The following is an 18,859-nucleotide window of genomic DNA, read 5'->3' on the forward strand; positions in this document are numbered from 1 at the left end:
AGTTGAAGCCATGTTCCGCCGCTTTGCTCCCCGTCCCCCTGGTCTGCTGGAGACCAGGGAGAGGGCCCCGTTCGTAACTGCGGATCCGACGTAAGTCAGATCCGCGTAACTCAGGGACTGCCTGTATATGCAACCATACTTAAGTTGCGGCCCTCGGCATGAGCTGTGAATATCATTGTGGCGCCCAGGGCTTCCAAAGTTGAGTAGCCCTGCTTTAAAACATACACTACAAGCAGTAGTCAATTTTCAAGAGTTTTTTGTTAGCTATTTAGTTTTTTGAGATGGAAGAATGTAATCTGATTGGTTTCAGAAATAACTTTTTAAAATATTGGATTTATACAATTAACATTTAAACCACTTCTTAAATATTAAGACTGGTTTAATATGTTGGAATAGATACACAAGGCATGTTTGCTGCACAAAAATAAAATTCATTACACTTTATTTTGATAAAAGATTAAAAGAGCTGAGTAAGTTCATCCATTTCATTGATTCTGAAATAAACTTTGAGGGATACAACCTGCTCATCCCCAACAGTAAACAAGATGGGATCGGTTAAGCCAAAGTTATTCCAAGTATGGGAGAATGCAAGGGCTTTGTGAAGGACGCAGATTTGCAACCTGTGGATGTTCACTGATCATCAAGAAAAGAGGTAAATGGATTACAGTGCTCTTGTGGCCAGTTAAGGATTCTGCTTACATGTATGGCAAACTAACAACCAAAGACTAAAGGCACCTGGTTAAACATTAGACTTAGAATGAAACTAAAGTTTCACTTTCTGAAACTCAAGTTTAACATTCTGATAAAATGAAAACAAACTAGGGGGCTGTGCTCTTCTTGCCAACTTCCCCAGGGGCCATGAAAGGGGCCATTCCCTGCTCACTATACTTACCACTTTTGAGAGACAGAGCGCTATGCCTGCCACTTTTGAGACGCAGACAGGGACAGAGAGAAGATTAGAAAACTTTCATCTATTAAAATGAACAGCAATTCCCAGTAAGAGGGATGCAATTCCCAAGAAACTTGCCTGTCTTGAAACTGACATAACATAGCAGTAAAGTTGAAAAGCCATTTGAGGATAACATATGGATATTTGTTCTGTTGGTCAACTTTAGGTTACTAAGTTACACCAAGTTTGTTTTCAACAGTACAGTACTGAGAACTGCGCCCATCAGAAGTCAGTGAATAAACCTTGAGGCGTATGTCCCAAATCCTTTAACTCAGTTACTGTAATGAACAAGATAAAGTTTTATTACCTTTTAAAAGCTTCCCGTATAAAACGTATGCATGTCACAAAATTATGTCTGTTTTCCATTAACTCTGTTTAACCCTTCCTGAAAGATGTAGTTTTCATGAAGTAGATACAGCTTTAAAAAACTTAATGTCAGTCAGTCTTCACTGTTTCACCTATTAAGAGTATCTTCACTGGACCTCTAAGTTGACTTATTCAGCTTCCCTCCTTTTCTTCAACTCCCTTTATTTAATTTTGAAAGGATGTTATTAAACTTGTCTCTCAGTGCCTCCCCCCATCTTGGCAGACACCAACATATATTTCTGCTACTGTAAATTCATATCCATACTAGGAATGTGAACAACTAGTCGATAAGCATTTGCTGCTTCTATCAGAAAAAGGCAGCAAAGGGGGAGAGGGAAGAGGAGGGGGTGCTTTAAAGGAGCAGTGCTGCTTGGAGCCTGGGGTCAGATGGGGTTAGAAGTTTACTGCAGCAACACCCAGGGCCTGCTGCTACATTTCAAAGGCAGAGGCACCATTATCGCCTAATCAAATTGTCAATGCAAACTGCATCAACGATTCAATTAGCCAGTTAATCTCAATTTAAATATCCCTAATCTAAACTACAAAAATCCACCAACGGGGAAAAATATTACAAGAACAGGCGCATGACCTCTCCATCCAACCCAATGATGGGGGAGGGAGGAGGTTGACTCCTCAACCACCTATTTTCTAAGTGTGTCTAATTCAAGACTGGTAATTTAATCCATTATTTATTGCCTTTAGGGTAACCTTGAGAATGGTTCATTTAAATAACTCAAAAAGAAATCCTGTTTGTTAGTCTAACGCTTCCTGACAACACTTCTATCTAAGTCAGGCCCAAATATAAACTGACTGTTTAGAGTCAGAAATCCTCTTGATAAAAGAATATTACAGGGCTAGTCGCTACCATGCAAAGCTAACTAGATCAATATTACTCTTCTGCACTGAAAGATCTGTAGAAAGTATCCTGAACTTAGATGCCACTGACATATTGGAGAAACCTACCACCTGGTTATTTACGACATTCAATGGTGAGACACATTTGCCTAGACATACAAATGTCATTGGCACTCTGCCTAGAATTCCATGCCCAGATATGTATCCCATTTTGAAGTGCTCTGTCACTTCCCTACATGGTCATCTTTTTGCAAACACCATGTCAAAGGCCATCCAAATACTCTTACACACTTGAGACAGTGGCATGCACACAGTTTCTCTCACCTCCAAGTCTTGACACTATGGCTTACAGTACAGCTCTTCTCTACCCATCCAGAAGCTTTCCCTTGTTTGACAATTTAATGCATTGTTTTCAGCCATTTAAAAGTACAGAATGCATCACAAATTCAGATATTTGTATTATGCTAAAGCATTTATAATATTCTTAAATTGTTTTTGAATAAAGCTCATGCCTTAAGGTAGGGGTGGGAACCTCTCATCAGGAGCCACTGATTCCCGCCCCCGGCAAAGTCACAGGCCACATATCTCCAGGGGGAGGCAGGGAGAAGGGAAGAGACTTGGGGCTTCCCCTAGGCTCTAGTGTGGGGCCAAAAAGGAAGGGATCAGGATGCAGGAGGCAACAGAGGATTGGGGTACGGGAAGAGGTGAGGGCTCTTATTAGGGGAGAGGCTAAGGCCAAGGGGTTTGGAGTGCAAGAGTGTGCTCAGGGCAGGGTGTTAGAGTGTCAGTATGCGTTAAGGTGCTAGAAGGGCTCAGGACTGGTGCAGAGGCTTGGGGTACAGAGTATTTACCTTAGGTGGCTTCTGATTGGTGGCACAGCAGGACTAAAAAACAGGCTCCTCACCTCCCCTGATCCCACACAGTTCCTGGAAATGGCTAGCATGTTCCTGTGGTCCCTGGGAGGGAAAGAGGTGGCTCCACGCATTGCCCTAGCCTATAAACACTGCCTCTGCAGTTCCCATTGATTGTGGTTCCTAGCCAATGGGAGCTGCAGGGCCGAGCCTGCAGTTCAACACAGCATGCACAGCTTTCCTGATTACTGCAAGCCAGCACTCAGATTTCAGATGCAGAAACTTGCCATGAGCCAGATGAAATTAAGCAGGGGGTGAATCCGGCCTCTAGGCTGGAAGTTTCCCATTCCTGCTCTACAAGAAGAAATTTTGGATGTTTATTATAGCTACTGTAGTAATCTGAATTCAAAATGTATTCACTAATTGTGCAAATATCCAAGAAAAGCAGTGTTACTCAAGAGTTTGTTCACAGGATCTAATGCCTATTTGTTCAGGTAGTTTAAAATACAGGCAATCACAGTACTTAAGTCCATCTATAAGGTTTTTCTGCATATCAAATGTAAACAATCATGCAATAAAGCAAATAAATTAAAACATTTGATTCTAAAAATCAAGTTTTGCTAATATCTGAATATGCTGTTTTGTAAACTAATACCAGGAAGTTTAACATGAGTTTCTGAAGTAAAGGGGTACTAAAAATTGTATTTCAACTGATACCTATATATGCATGCTATTCACTAACTAATGAAGGAAAACATCACATTGAGTGGTGACATTTGCAGCTACTTGACTCTTGGATCATTAAAAAGGAGCTTAAAGAAGTGGTCTTAAATTGATATTTGGCTTTTACACAGTGTCCAACTATAGACAATACAAAACAGCTGTTGGATTTTTCCTATTTATTGCAATAATCAAGTGACATTAATTGAACAGATTATTCGCAAAAATTCTAAAGACGATCCTATTCCCAAAATCCAAATTATGCACTTCGCTCTCAAGCCCTCCCAAGAAAAAAAAAAAAGACAATCACCTACCGAAACGTTCACTACAGTAATCTTGTATCATTAATACACGCAAAAAAGTTTCAAATAATCTAGTGACAATATTTACTAATTAACCACTTTACTACAAAAATACATCTCTAGAAGTACAACAGTTGAGACCCAAAGCTGCAAAAATATGTACTTGCACACCTAGTTTACACCAGTAATTATAAATTTATCCTGTTAAGACCAGATTTTCAGAGTCCATAACCGGGGCTGGATTTTCAAGGATTTGAACACTCAGCAACTCTATCAAGAACAATCACTGAATAGCTACACTTTTAGGAAAGCTGACCCTAAATGTCCACAATACCCAGTTTTGCACATTAATTAGACCTGCAAATATACATTGTGCCCTTTGAAAGCAAAGTCTTTAAAGCTTTAATCTGTCCTTCATTAAATAAAAGATTTAAGAAAGTCGAGCTGTTGTACTTCTATCAAGCCACAATAATGGGAATAAATGAGAACTTCACTTATAGCCCAGCCTCAACTCTCCAGTCAGATTTCTGTAACAGACAGACTACAACAATCATTGCCAAGGAAATGAGCAACATCAAGTTTAGCAAGATTACTTTCACTTCAAATTCAAAGTTTTGAGGGTAGATGTTGGATGATACATGCCTTTGCTTAAATATATGTCTTCAACAATCCTCAAAATGTCATGAGAAAAGAGGACAAGAAAAAAAAAAAGGCAAACAGTTGTGAGTCTAGTGGATTGAAAACATTCTCAGAACACTGATGTGCTGTAATATAATCTGTTTCAATTTCATGTAACCCATGTGAACCTTCCTGCAAATGTCAGATGAATCAGTCAGATCAAATTTACAATAAAAACCAAATTATTGCACAACTTAACTTTTAAGGAGCAAAGATATTTTGTTTTTAATTCTAATTGCTTTGAGCAGTATGCGTTTTTAAGAATTCTCAAGCAGTTGGCATATTCAGAAAAGTTAATTGTTACAACTGCAAAAATCTAGCAACTACTGCCTTCTTTAGAGAAATCCCCCACTAGAGTCAATGAGGCATAGAAAGGATATTTTGTAGTGCTGCGGAAAGCCTGCTGACTTCTGAGGCATTCCATGTGTAGTTTAAGAGTGTGTCTTCTTCTCACCACCACCCCACAGGACAAAAAGAGGTCAAGTAACAACCCCCATCTTTTTAATTTTACAAAAGCTGCTCAGCTGAAAAACAAACAAGTCAGTTTCACCTGAATGCCACTGAACTGGCATTAAAATCAGTTAGCATCTCACTACATGTAGATACTTCAAACTAAAATGCATACCCTCAAGCTGATTATCCACTAGCAATTCTATTAATTCTTTATAGTATAATGTACCAAAATATGTCCTCTTGAAAAAGAAAATTGTTTTCAGAGATTACTGTTCTATTTCTCGTAATTCAAGTCAGGTCCAAAATTGCTGCAGTAAACTTCTAGCCCCAACGCTGTATCACTTGTGTACTCCCTCTTAAGAAAATTTTTTTAAAAAGGAGAAACTTTTTATTGTTGAAACAGGTAAAGTACAGCAGAATCTAGATTTTAGAAATAACGTAATTTGTCATTCATAATATGGGTAACACTTTTCCCAAAAGTGAATAAAAAAAGTCATCAAGAAAGCAACGTCAAAGAATATGGATACCAGTTTGTAGTGCACCATATTGCCATTAATTTTCAGATGTTCAATTTCATGAACTTTTCATTCCCAACTAAGTTTGTAAAAAATAGAAGTTAACTTAAAAAAAGGCCTATGTTTAAGTCTGAGTATGAAGCAGACAAAGCAGCGTGGCACTAACTGAAATCCAGAGAGAGTATAGTATGCTGCCTCATGATCTTGTAAAGCAGTTAATATAATCAGCACTACATTTTTAGATCTGCTTTTGGCTAAATGTCCCTACAAAATACTCCACATAAGGGAATGTGCATGTCTGTGAATTTTAGGCTACAGATTTGCTCAGCAGTGTCTAGGGGTCCACCCCTGCATCCAAGATATCCTTGTGTTCTGACACAAGGGTACATAGAGATGGGCAACCACAAATGGTGCGTGGGTTGCCTGAGTGGCCCGGCCCTCCTTCATATCAGTGGGCCACAAGTAGTCCATTACCCATTGGGGTTCCACCGGTGGCTCCTTGCCCCCCCTCTAACTCTACCTCCCACCTGCCTCTCATGCATCAGGCCACTAGTGCCCTGCACCCACCCTAAGCTGGATCAACACAAATCAGCTGTTTATGGCATTTCAGCTGTGGGAGGGAGGAGTAGGGACAGAGTGAGAGAATCAAGAGATTTGAGGTTCCCTGGAAAGTGCTGGGACTGGGAGGAAAGAAACAGGAAGTGCAAGGCTCTGGAGCCTCACTGTGGGAGAAGCACATGAGGGAGTGGAGCAGTTGGGAGGTCTGTGGAATGCAGGTTGTCTACCACCGGTATTTAGAGGGGAGACAGACCCATCAGTTCTCTCTCAACCATGAAAGTCCAGTGAAAGACTCTGAGGCAGAAGGGAAGGAGGGCAAGAAGTGGAGCACGTATAAGCAGTGTGTGTTATAAGCTGGGCACTCATGCAGTTGTTCAGGAGAGATTAAAATGCTACCTAACTGATTAGCAGAGCACCTACTTTCTGCTAGGCTTTTTGTTTCTGCTGGTAGTGCACATTCACACATGCTTTGGTGTACATAAAAAAAGTTATTATTCTGTGGATGGATGGAAAAAATCCACTAATGGATCGAAAAGATTAGAGAGAATGTTGCCCCTAAGGACATCTCAAAGAACTCCAATTATTAGTCAAGGTGCATTCGAAGTCTTTGAAGCGGGAGCCAGCTTAAGAGGCAGAAGCGTGGGTGTAGGGGGAAATGAGGCTCCCTTGGAGCCACTGTTTGGGGGGAGCCTGTTTAAAAGCCAGCTCCCTGCGAGCACCAGCTCTCACCTGCTGCCACCCTCCCCTCCTCGCACTGATACCTCTGCTACAGAGGCAGTAACATAGGGTAAAGGGCCTTGCATGTAATCGTGAAGGTTAGGTTAACTGTTTAAACATGTACACTATCACATCCCTAATTCTTATACCAAGTTAGAAAACCAATGACCCTTAGAAGTATAGATACTCCTTGGACAGGCTCTGTCGGAGTAGAAAGTTCTCAGATAGGCCTGAATATACCAAGAGTGTAGTGTTGCTAGGGTAGTCAATAGGTTGGGTGGGGGTCAAAACAACAACGAAGTAAACTGCCTCTTGTGTGGTGATTTAAAAGGACCTGGGCTGCCACCACAGCAGCAGCAATTACCAGAGCCCAGGGCCTTTCAAATTGCCTCTGGAGCCTTGGATGGTGCTGTTGGAGGCTAGCTATTAGCTCTGCCCCTTTTGCCCTAGGCACTAGGTCTTCCAGAGGGCAATGGAGCCAAGGCCCCCTCCCCCAACACACTGAAGTGAAGTAAAGTATGTTGCCAACCCTGAGTGTCACAGACACAGAGGTTGCCATAAGGCACAGAAGTTTCAGGAATTCACTTGCTTGGTTTTTTGGGCTCGGTTGTTGAGATGAGGATGGATAGAATGACAAATCTGTCTTGGGATTGAATGCTCAGATGTTAAGAGTCCCAAATGACCCTGAAAAAGTCTATTAAACTGGAGTAGAAGTAGACTTTTCCATATTGACACGCAGGTGTAAAGGAAAGGGACAGAAATAGAGTTATGCAAGTTGCTATCTATACCTCCAGAATGATCAACCTTTCAGGACCCCATTGTCCAGGTAGAGAAAAACTGTGCTCATTTGGTAAAGACTGGTTGTGACCGCCAAGAGGATTTTGATAAGACCCGTGGCACAGTGGAGAAGCAAAAGGGTAGGATGTAATACTGGCAATGGTCTCTACCTACCACAAAACATAAGAAATGTCTGTATCCCTGAGGCAAAGGCAGATGGGTGTACTGGTTTTGTAAACGGGTATACTAGTTTTATGAGATCTGCTCTTGAAAGAGATGATCTTACCACTTGGCTGTTATATTGGTATATCCCCAACAGAAGCACCAGGAATGCTATTCACTGACCAGGATAAGGCCCCCTACAGGAAAGACAGCACTTAAAGACCTGGGATTCTGGCATACCCCAGAAGCATAACTGTTAATTAGGGCCACTTTAACTGCATACTACATACAAGATAGAGGCTCAGGACAGTATTAGGTAATTTTAAAGTTTCTGAATGAGTAAAATCTGGGCCAAGAGCCAATGCTAATTTCACTGTGAGAGCATAACTTTCCCTGCATACTAAAATAGCAGGATACACATTAAGGTATATGTTGCTCTCTCCCTGGATGGCTACTATAATAATTAAATACAAAGTGGGAAGAAGGAAGGCTCAAAAGAAATAAATTGATGTACGGCTCAAATTATCTTAAAAGGATCATCTGACTGTCAGTAAGGCCTACAAAAGTTTGAGACACATTTTTCACAGGTATCAGAGGGGTAGCCGTGTTAGTCTGAATCTGCAAAAGCGGCGAGGAGTCCTGTGGTACCTTACAGACTAACTGAAGTGTAGGAGCATAAGCTTTCATGGGCAAAGACCCACTTCGTCAGATTTTAACAGGATTCACCTTACAGACTTTGCACAGAAACTAACGCAGTAAAATCTTTAAAACAGAAAAGAAACCACTCCAGTTTGGAGTAGACAGCACAATGTATTTTCATTTTCAAGATGGCAGTCTCTCCAAAGTATTAGAGAAGGTTACTTGATTTTTTAGGACAGAATGCAAGATTAGAATCTGAATACAAGTGTTTCAATAAAAGCCATACTGTAGCGCTGTAATCATTTATACAGGTTGCTCAATTAAAAAAAAGTTTAACTATTACAAGTAGCATTTTAAATTGTGACATTTAGAAGATCAGAGAAAAATTTAGTTTTGTTAATTTACTTTGCACATTGTTATTTTTCATTTGCATTTAAAGGTTTTTCACACAGCTATGAATAAATGAAAAAACCCACTAGATCAGTTAGCTGCAAGGACATCTTTTGCATTTATATCTACTAATTTAAAAGATAATAGTTACCTAAGACAATTCAAAGGCACGAGTACCTATTTAATGTTTGGTATTTATATATCAATGGAGGATTCTGAATTTTCAATGAAGCATAAATGAGGTGTCAACTTTCATTATTATGCTTCTTTATAATCCAGCCCAGCACTTCAAAACAGTTCAAAGAAAAACAAAAAATAAAGCACTAGACATATGTAATCTATATTATTAATCAAAAGGCATCTCACCAGCTACTTCCACAATATCACCAGGGACAAGATCTCTTGCTTTAATCCTTTGTACACTTTTTCTGTCTTGTCGATATACTTTGCCCATTTCAGGTTCATATTCTTTAAGAGCTTCAATTGCATTTTCAGCATTTCTTTCCTGAAAGGAAAAAACAAAAACAAAAACAAGATGTGAAGTTTTAAAAGCAAGAAGTACTGCCAATTCTGACTAGAATGGTCACCCTTCTTTCTAATTTTCCCACACGTAGCATTACATGAATACTACTTACTCATTCTATGTTCTTTCATGGAGATATTTAAACTCACCCTGTTATATGGTTGCAACTTCAAAATGAGATTGCAATCTGGAAAGCACATCAAACAGAATTAATGGGCCCCTTGAAAGGTTTAGAAGCCAGTGTCTTGAAATTTGCAGTGACCACTCCAGAATATCCATTATGTTCTGGTAGCTAGAGATCATGCAAGCTGTAGCTTAAAGAATTATAGGGAGTTGCCCCCTGCTCTAACACATGACTCTCTGGCCACAACACCCCCTTGCTTGTATCCTCGCCAAGCCCCCTCTCTCTTTGGTCACTTTCATGGCTAGAGAGCCTACTGACAGTCTGTCACATGGGAGGAAAACCTATTTTTTTAATTTAGGTATTTAAATTAAAAAAAAAAAAAAGATATTTCATGCAAAGCATCAGAGGAGTAGCTGTGTTAGTCTGGATCTGCAAAAGCAACAAGGAGTCCTGTGGCACCTTACAGACTAACAGATGTATTGGAGCATAAGCTTTCGTGGGAAAAGACCCACTTCGTCAGATGAAGGTCATGACATGACATGCATCTGACGAAGTGGGTCTTTGCCCATGAAAGCTTATGCTCCAATACATCTGTTAGTCTATAAGGTGCCACAGGACTCCTTGTCGCTTCTGATGCAAAGCAACACTCCAGCAAAAACATCTATTACAAAAATGATTACACACACACATGGCTGTATGGAACACATCCTTTGATTAAAAAACGCCTCTATCCCACATCAGTATGGTGTTTTCACTAGTTATTGACAGAAACAACAATAAATTATAATCATTGGCTTCCTCCAATACTTATTTTGTATCCCTCCTTTAGGTCTTTGTTCCACATTCAAGCCATGTCAGATTAAGAGGAATGGTCATATCCACTTACAACAACTTCTCTGTCATCTAGTTAGGAAATAACTATTGTCCAAAAGCTCTTTTCTTTGCACTTGTGAAGTAGTGATACTACATGACATTTCACACGCATTACTTGCCAACCTACAACTTCCCAAATACAGTGCCAAAGCTAGGGAACCAGAAAAGACCAACATACTCAAAGAGTACAAACAGAAATTGTAACTATAGTGTCTATGCAAAAACAAACGAAAAAACCCTCAAAACCACCCCACTCAACTAAGCATGTTAAAAGGCAGTAATTGGCTAATCGTGTACTCGATATGAACTGTATCAACTACACAGTCAATAAAGAAAAGCACTCAGTCCGGGCTCACATCAGGTCCAGCAGCCCCTATAAGTGGGAGCCCCTACTTCGCAGCTGTTGCCTCTGCCATCCACCTCATGCTGCTTTCTGATAGAGGCAGCAGTGCGGGCGGGGGGACAAGTAGCACTGTACAGACAGTGCTGAGGGAACAGGCTTGTAAACTGATTTTCTCCAGCACCAGCTCCTGCTCCCCACCCTTACTGCCTCTGATACAGAGGCAGCAAGGTTGGGGAGAGAGAATGTGAGTAGTCGACTACTTGCTTACATCCCTAGCCTCAACCCTGAATCTTCTTTCCATAATTAAGTTACGAATAAGTTACAGAACATCAGACCTCAGACGTGCTAAATATCTCTGAGGGGGTTGTACTCTGTTGGCTATTCCAAGTCACTGCAGCCATATTGCTGTTTTTAGCATAATAACGTGTGTATACCTGTCCAAACTGGAAATTATCTCCAGCTGCAAAGCAATTGTATCCTAAAGGTTCAGTTTTAGCTACAAGGGGACAAAACTGTGTTTAGAATTTAAAAATTCCCAAGCAGTATGTGGCTAAAGTGGATTTATCCTTTAAAATTCTATCAAAACACTATTGGTTTAAAAAGCCAGAGGCAAGAGGTAGTTATAGTAGAAGTACTAGCACAGACTGGCCACTAACAACTAAAATATAGCCTTGTCCAAATTTAGATGGTAACCAGTAAATACCAGTAGCTTATCTCCCCAAGATCTACGGTCAATACTAATGGAATGATACAATAAAAGTTTTCATAAAAATTACTATAGACATTTTAAGTCTGCCCTGTTGAGTACAGAAATTCCAAAGATTTTTAGGTATACCAAACTTATACCAATTGTTCCAGACTTACACCAGGTGCCAAGAGTTCTCTATCAGAACCCTATAAAGGCAGACTCTTATTTTTGGATTATCAGACCCATAGCCATTAGAACAGGGGTGGGAAACCTCAGGCCCAGTGACAGGAGCAGAAGAGAGGTCCTCCAAGCAGGACAGAGTGGTGGCGTCTGCAGCAGCCAATCAGGGCACAACAGGCCAATATAAAATAAACTGTTGGGCCAAGGCCTGGCAGTTCCCTGATGGAGCTTGACCAGGCAGACATAAGGGCTGACTGGGAGAACAGCAGCACTCTGAACAGCTCTGAATGGAAAATGAACTTCAGACCTGGTCAGGACCAGGTCCACAGGCGAAGATTAGCTTGTAAGCCAGGGGTGGGCAAAAAGGCCACCGCGGGCTGCATCCAGGAGGAGGAAAGCGCATGAAGTTTCCTCTGCTCTGTATGGAGCATGCAGTACTTAGAAGCGCCATGCATTCCTGGCAGTGGGAGGAGACTTCACACTCTCCCCCACCCCCAGGCTTTGACCAGGCTGGGGGCATAAGGCAGAGTACATGAAGTCGCCTCCCGCCGCCAGGAGCATGAGTGCCTAGGGAGAACCTTGGGGGTGAGGGGAGGCGCAAAGACTTCACAGGCTCTCCCACTGCAGCCGTAACAGGAGGTAAGAAGAAGCCTGGTCCTAGGCTACATACTGGACATTTCCTCTCCTGCAGGCAGCCAGACTACAAGACTCCCCTCAACTACAGAGGGGCACTCACAAAAAGGGCAGTGCCTTTATAAATGGACGTGAGCAACACATCTCAAAAAACACAGTTACAAAGGCAGTGAAAGAGAGACCACAATACATCCCTGCCAACCGCTGTGTTGTCCCTGACGTGCTGCGCTATGACACAGTGGTTCACAAAAGTGTGCCCAGATGACCAGGTGACTGCCCTGTAGATCTCTATGATGGGCATCTGAGCTACGAAGATAGCAGAAGATGCATGGGCCCTGGTCCAATGGGCCATGATAGGCAGGGCTGGAACCTGCTCCAGCTCATAGCATGCCCTCATACGGAAAGTGATCCAGGATAAAATATGTTGGACTGACACTGACACCTGTCTTCTCTAAAGGCGGAAAGAAAACACCACATGCAAGATGAATAGCTCTCAGCTCCCTGACATTGATGTGGAGGGAGAGGTCCATGGGAGACCTTGAGTCTGTAGCTTCCCGAGATGGACACCCCAGCCTGTTTTGGAGGCATCTATCACCAACTATGTGGTGGGGGGAAGGGCCGTGGAATGACATCTCCTCTCAGACCACCTCCTCGTACAGCTACCAGTTAAAGGACCTCGGCATGTCCATGGGCACAGTCAGCACCATATCAATTGGCTAGAATGTCCGGCTGCAGACTCATGCCAGCCAGAGTTGGAACAGTCGCAGCTCGAGCCTAGCGAGATGTACCACAAAAGTGCATGCCGCCATGAACCCCAGCAGCCTTATGCTGCACCATGCCATGGTAGTGGGGGAATGACTGGAATCTCAGAAGTTGCCAGAAAACAGGCTACCAGCAGGGAGGAACTGGCCAGCATTGTGTCTAAACAGATCCTTACAAATTCTATCCTTTGGGTGGGAATCAGAGTAGACTGGGCTTTGTTCAAGATGAGGCCCAACCTGAAAAAGGTGTCCTGATGAAGAATGTGATCTAGAACCTGAGAGCCCTTTATGAACCAATCATCCAGGCATGGGTAAACCCGAACCCTCCTTTTCCATAGGAATTCAACAACGACTGCCATATATTTTGTGAACACCTTGGGGACCACAGAAAGGTCAAGGGGTAGGGTCATAAACTGATAGTGATCCCAGCCCACTGTGAATCATAGGAAACACCTGTGACAAGGCACGACTGAAATATGGAAATAGGTACCTTTGAGACAGAGGGCAACATACCAGTGCCCTGTGGCTAGACACAGCATGATTGAGGCCAATATTATCATCTTGAACTTTGACTATTATAAAGGCATTGAGGCCCCTCAAGTCTAGGATGGGGTAAAAACTGCCCTTGGCTTTTGGTATCATGAAATAACGGGAGTAGATACCCCTGCCTTAATGGAACCTCCTCCACAGTCCCCATATCAAGGAGCTGTTGAACTTCCAGCCTTAGGAGAGATACTTGTGAGAGGGGTTCCTGAAGAGAGACAGAGTAGAGAGGGGGGCAAGAGTGGAATGGGATGTAATATCCACTTTGCACTATGCCTGGGACAAAGCAGTCCATCGTGATAGGTGACCTAGCACAGTGGAAAGGGGATAAATGGTTGGTAAAGGGACGCTGAAAGGGACACTGACCTGTGGTTGGTACACTGTCCTCACTTGAACCTTCAAAGGCTCAGCCTAGGGCCCTAGGGCTTTCAAGGGGCCCGACCCCTGATCAGACAAGGAGCAGGAAGGCCGCCTGTCATTCCTTTTATTGTTGTGCTCCCTGCACCTGGAGAAGTCCGGCCTGTTTCCCTGCAGGAATGGATGGGAGTGGGCCCCAGGGAAGGATCATCTGTGGGGCTGGGGTCTGAACACGAAGGGATGTGAGTGTCACTCGTATCTGACACCAGTTTCCCTGGGCTGAAAATGTGTGCAGAGAGAGGAGGTTACTCATCTTGACAGTAACAGACTTTCTTCAAGATGAGTGTCCCCGTGGGTGCTCTACATTAGGTCGATGCGGTGCCATCAAGCCTCAGATCGGAAATTTCAGAGCAGCGTCCCCTGAGGTTGCACATGCACACACCTGCAGCCACACGCTCTTAAATAGTAGACATCGCACATGCACAAGCTACCCCCTCCCCCAAATGCTCCTCAGTTCCTTCTCTACCCTGAAATGATGCCTATAAGAAGGCGAGAATCCTGAAGTAGAGTGGAGGAAGGGAGGGTTGTGGAGCACCCACAGGGACACATCTGGAAGAATGACAGTTACTATGAAGGAGAGTAACCTCCTCTTTGAGAAGAGGGGTCCCTGTAGGTGCTTCACATTAGGTGGCTACAACGCTATTTCTGGTTAGGGAGGTAAGGACTTCAGATCTGGCAGAAAACAGTGGAAAAGAACGACTCAGCAAATTTCAGGATGAAGAGAGGTCCCTCTGTAAGTGTGTAATGCTTTGCAAACATGTGGTCAAACAACTATGTAGCAGCTGTGCAACAGTCTCTTATGGGTACTTTACGGAGGAATGCTATTGAGGTAACCATGGCACTGGTTGAGTGAACCCTTATACTATATGGAGGGGGCACATCTGACTGCAAGTAACAGAGCTTGATACAATCCGAAATCAGCAGGAGAGTCTGTGATAATAGGGCCTGGCCCTTATTGTGGCTTGCCATCAACATGAACAGTCTCTAAGATGCTCAAAAAGGTTTTGTTCATTGCAAGTAAAAAGTGCTCTGTACAGGTCAAGGATGTGCATTTTCATCTTGAAGGAACTGGTGTGTGGTTTAGAGAAAGTGTACTGTCTGATAGCGGTGGAAGGATTAGTGTACCTTGGGGAGGAATTTGTGGTGGGTATGTAAAGTGACCTTGTCTTCAAAAAAGGTGGTATATGGAGAATCAGCCATTAAGGCTACAATCTCTCCCACCCATCTCGCCGAGGTAATGGCTACGAGGAAAACAGTTTTCATGGATAAGTGTCATAGTGAGGTGTGGCCATTAGTTCAAAAGGCAGCTGAGTTAAAGCATTCAATACTAAATGCAGGTCCCACAGTGGTGTTGGTGGATTGATGCTTGGATAGAGTGTCTGAAGACCCTTGAAAAACCTCTTGGTGAGTGGATGTGCAAATATGAACAAATCTTTCTTAGAGTAGAAGGTAGTAATACCAGCAAGATGAACTTTAATGGAACTAATTTCAAGGTCCGCTTAAAAGTGCAGATGGTATTCTAGGATAGTAGGAAAGGAGGATGTTGAAGGAGCTACTCAGTGAAACACACACGCGTGCATACATGCATGTCGAGAATCTTTTCCATCTCTGAAGGTAAGTCTTACAGATACTCTAAGCCCTACTGTGTACTGTAGAAAGACCATTTATACTTGTTGTGAGCAAGTCAATTCTAGTTCAGAGAACTATCCAGGAGCCATGCCTTTACGTGTAGTGAGATTTGGTGGGGTGGCATCAAGGCCTGGATGAAGGAGATCCTCGCAGTAAGGTAGGCAGATTGGTGATGCTCGGGACATCGCCTTTAGAAATGGGAACCATGGCTGATGTGGCTAGATAGACTTTGTCTCTCCTTGTCTTGTGGACTACCCTGTTCAACAGGGGTATGGGAGGAAACATGTACATTAGATGGGTTGACCAACTGATGAGGAAGGCATCTCCCATTGATCCCTTGCCAATACCTGCCTTGGAACAGAATACATTTCTTGTTGAATTGTGTGGCAAACAGATCTGTGGTGGGGTGACCCCACTGTTGGAAGAGGTCTGCAATATGTGCAGATTCATTTGCCACTCATGTTCCGTCAAAAGGGATCTGCTGAGTGTGTCCGCCGTTGTGTTCAGGGTGCCCAGAAGGTGCACTGTGGTAATATTTATGTTGTATTTCAGGCACCAGTTCCAAAGTGTTATAGCCTCTGTGCAAAGTGCTCGAGATTGGGTTCCGCCCTGATGATTTATATAAAACATTGCTACAATGTTGTCTATATACAGTCTGACATGACTGTTGGCGATGAACAGGAGGAATTTGGCGCATGTATTCCTGACTGCACGGAGTTCCAGGAAATGTTTATGTAGGTTCTTGTTGCTGCTGGACAACAGACCCTGGGATGTGTGATGTAGTAGGTGGGCACTCCATCCTGTCCAAGATGCATCTGTTGTCATGGAGATGGATGGTTCTGATGAGTGGAAGTGGACTCCAGAACAAAGATTCTGTGGACTTAACCACCAGTGTAGGGATTTTTTTTACTATCATTGAGAGGACTAGGGATTTGGATAGTGGGTGGATATTGGTTCTGTAAACATGTCCCAGCCAGTCCTGTAAGCATCTGATGTGAAGACGAGTGTTGTTGACAACGAAATTGCACGCTGGCATTTGCCCCAACAGCTGAAGACATTTGAATGCTGTTGTGAGGGGGTTTACTGAGGCCACAATTTTTTCAAATGGTCCATAGGGAGGGATTTGGTAGTCTTTGTTGAGTTGAGGCAGATCCTATAAATTGTATCTTTTGTGCAGGAAACATTGTTGATTCGACTTCATTCATATGCAGGTACCGGAATAAGTGTCTTGTGACTGACAAAACGGCAGGAATCATTGTGTAAGCATACTTTGGAGGAGGCAGTCATCGAGGTAAGGAAATATGATAATGCTTTGCTTTCCCAGAGATACTGTGATAACCATGAGAACCTTTGAAAAAGATCCTCAGAGCTGTGGAGAGTCCAAATGTATTAGTAGTATTGCAAATCTACAAAATGAATAAAACATCTGGAAGCAGGGTGAATGGCAGTGTGAAATTATGTATCTTGCAAGTCAATGGACAAGAACCAATTATTCTATTCCAATGCTGGCAATAGTGTTTCTGGATTAATTTGAGGGCCTGGAGGTCTAAGATGGGTCTCCAACCTCCCGATTTTTTTGGTCAGGAAGTAATGGGAGTAGAACCCTTTGCCCCTAAATTGTGTGGGGACTGGCTAAATTGCACTGATGTGGAAAAGGTGCTCTACCTCTTGCTGAAGTAGAATCTTATGAGAATAGTTCCTGAAGAGGGCCCGGGAAGAGGGGTGGGAAGGGGTAGAAACATGAAGGGAATAAGATAGGTCCTCCAAATAACTGAGAGGCTGTCAGAGGTTATACATTGCCAGCTGTTAAAGAAGGGTAGCAGTCAATGATGGAACAGGTTTACTTGCAATGATGATGTTGGAATAGGTGAGAGGCTCTCATGACCCTTGACCTGATGTTCAAGTTTGCTTATGGGACTGCTGTAAATGTTGGGAGGTGGTAGAGGAAGGGTGCCAATGCTGGATTCTATTTCTACCTCTATTTTGTTGATGTTGGTCTTGTCTGCTGTAATGTTGAACATATGGAGAGTATTCAAGGTCTCGGGTAGGGCTGACACCTATATTGTCTTCCTCTAGGGACCTGGTTGTGGATTCCTAAGCATTACTCTGGAATCTTTCATGGATTGGAGAATTTCATTGGTATTAGCTGCAAACAGCTTCTGACCATCGAAAGGAAGTTCTTCCCCTGTACACTGAACCTCTCTGGGGAATGGAGTGGAGTTAGACCATGATGCCCTTCTCATGACTACTGCTGTTGCAGTGGATCATACAGCCATGTCAGCAGCATCTAACGCAGCTTTCAATGATGGTCTGTCAATCATGTGACCCTTCAATACCAGTGCTTTGTACTGTTATCTTTTAGTCTTAGGAATATCTGTGATAAAGTTGCTAATTTTGGTGTAATTCCTGAAGTCCTATTTACTTAATAAAGCAATGTAGTTAGAAATGCAAAATTGTAAAGTGGAAGACACGTATATTTGGCATCCAAATGAATCCAGTCTTTTGCTATCACGGTCCAATAGAGTGGACCGAAATTGTTGCTGCTTGGATTTCTATTGTGGAACCTCCACCATGAGGGAGTTAGGTACTGGGTGTATAAAGAGAAATTCAGATCTCTTGTGTGGAACTAATTCTTATCTATTCTCTTAGTGGTAGACGAGATTGATGCCAGAGTTTGCCATGCCGTCTTTGCTGGTTCCATTATTGCTGGATTAACTGGCAGTGCTATTTTAGATGGTGTTACCAAGTGTAATATGTCCATTAACTCATGCTGATTCTCCACAGACTTATGGACAGGAATATTTAATTCAGCAGCTACATGTTTAAAAAGGTCTTGGAAGTGTGCAGCATCATCTGAGGTAGTTGGAGCTGGGGGCACAGATGCTCCCTCCACTGGGATGGGTTCATTTAGGTCCAGGGAGGCTCCCCTCTTGAGTGGGTGGGTCCTCTTCATCTATTTGTTTAGAAGGAGAATATTGCATTTCTGGCCATGCTGGTGCTTTTCATAATATTGCCATTTGTCCCACTATTGCCAGTATGGGAGGAGTACCCAGGGACTGCCATAATATGAAGGCATATTATCAAATTCTTGGTCAGATATGGAAGAGTAAATAATCTGATCTGTGTAAGGAAAATTTCTGGGGAAAAACCCCTAGAAAATTCATCTTCAGATTCCGATAAAATCTTTCCTGAGAAAATGATCTCTGTGATATT

General features: G+C 42.7%; 1 protein-coding gene across 3 annotated transcripts in view; it reads right to left on the bottom strand.

The window, feature by feature from the left end:
- ATP2A2 (ATPase sarcoplasmic/endoplasmic reticulum Ca2+ transporting 2) overlaps positions 1-18,859 on the bottom strand; it is a 102,366-nt gene that overhangs the window by 59,436 nt on the left and 24,071 nt on the right. For all 3 annotated transcript variants that reach the window (XM_075898597.2, XM_075898596.2, XM_075898595.2), the window contains exon 5: positions 9,299-9,437. In XM_075898597.2, the coding sequence (XP_075754712.1) occupies positions 9,299-9,437 (139 nt within the window). The remainder of the gene's footprint in view (positions 1-9,298; positions 9,438-18,859) is intronic.

The sequence above is a fragment of the Pelodiscus sinensis genome, chromosome Z (assembly GCF_052426305.1).
Source record: "Pelodiscus sinensis isolate ZL-2025 chromosome Z, ASM5242630v1, whole genome shotgun sequence".
NCBI lineage: Eukaryota > Metazoa > Chordata > Testudines > Trionychidae > Pelodiscus > Pelodiscus sinensis.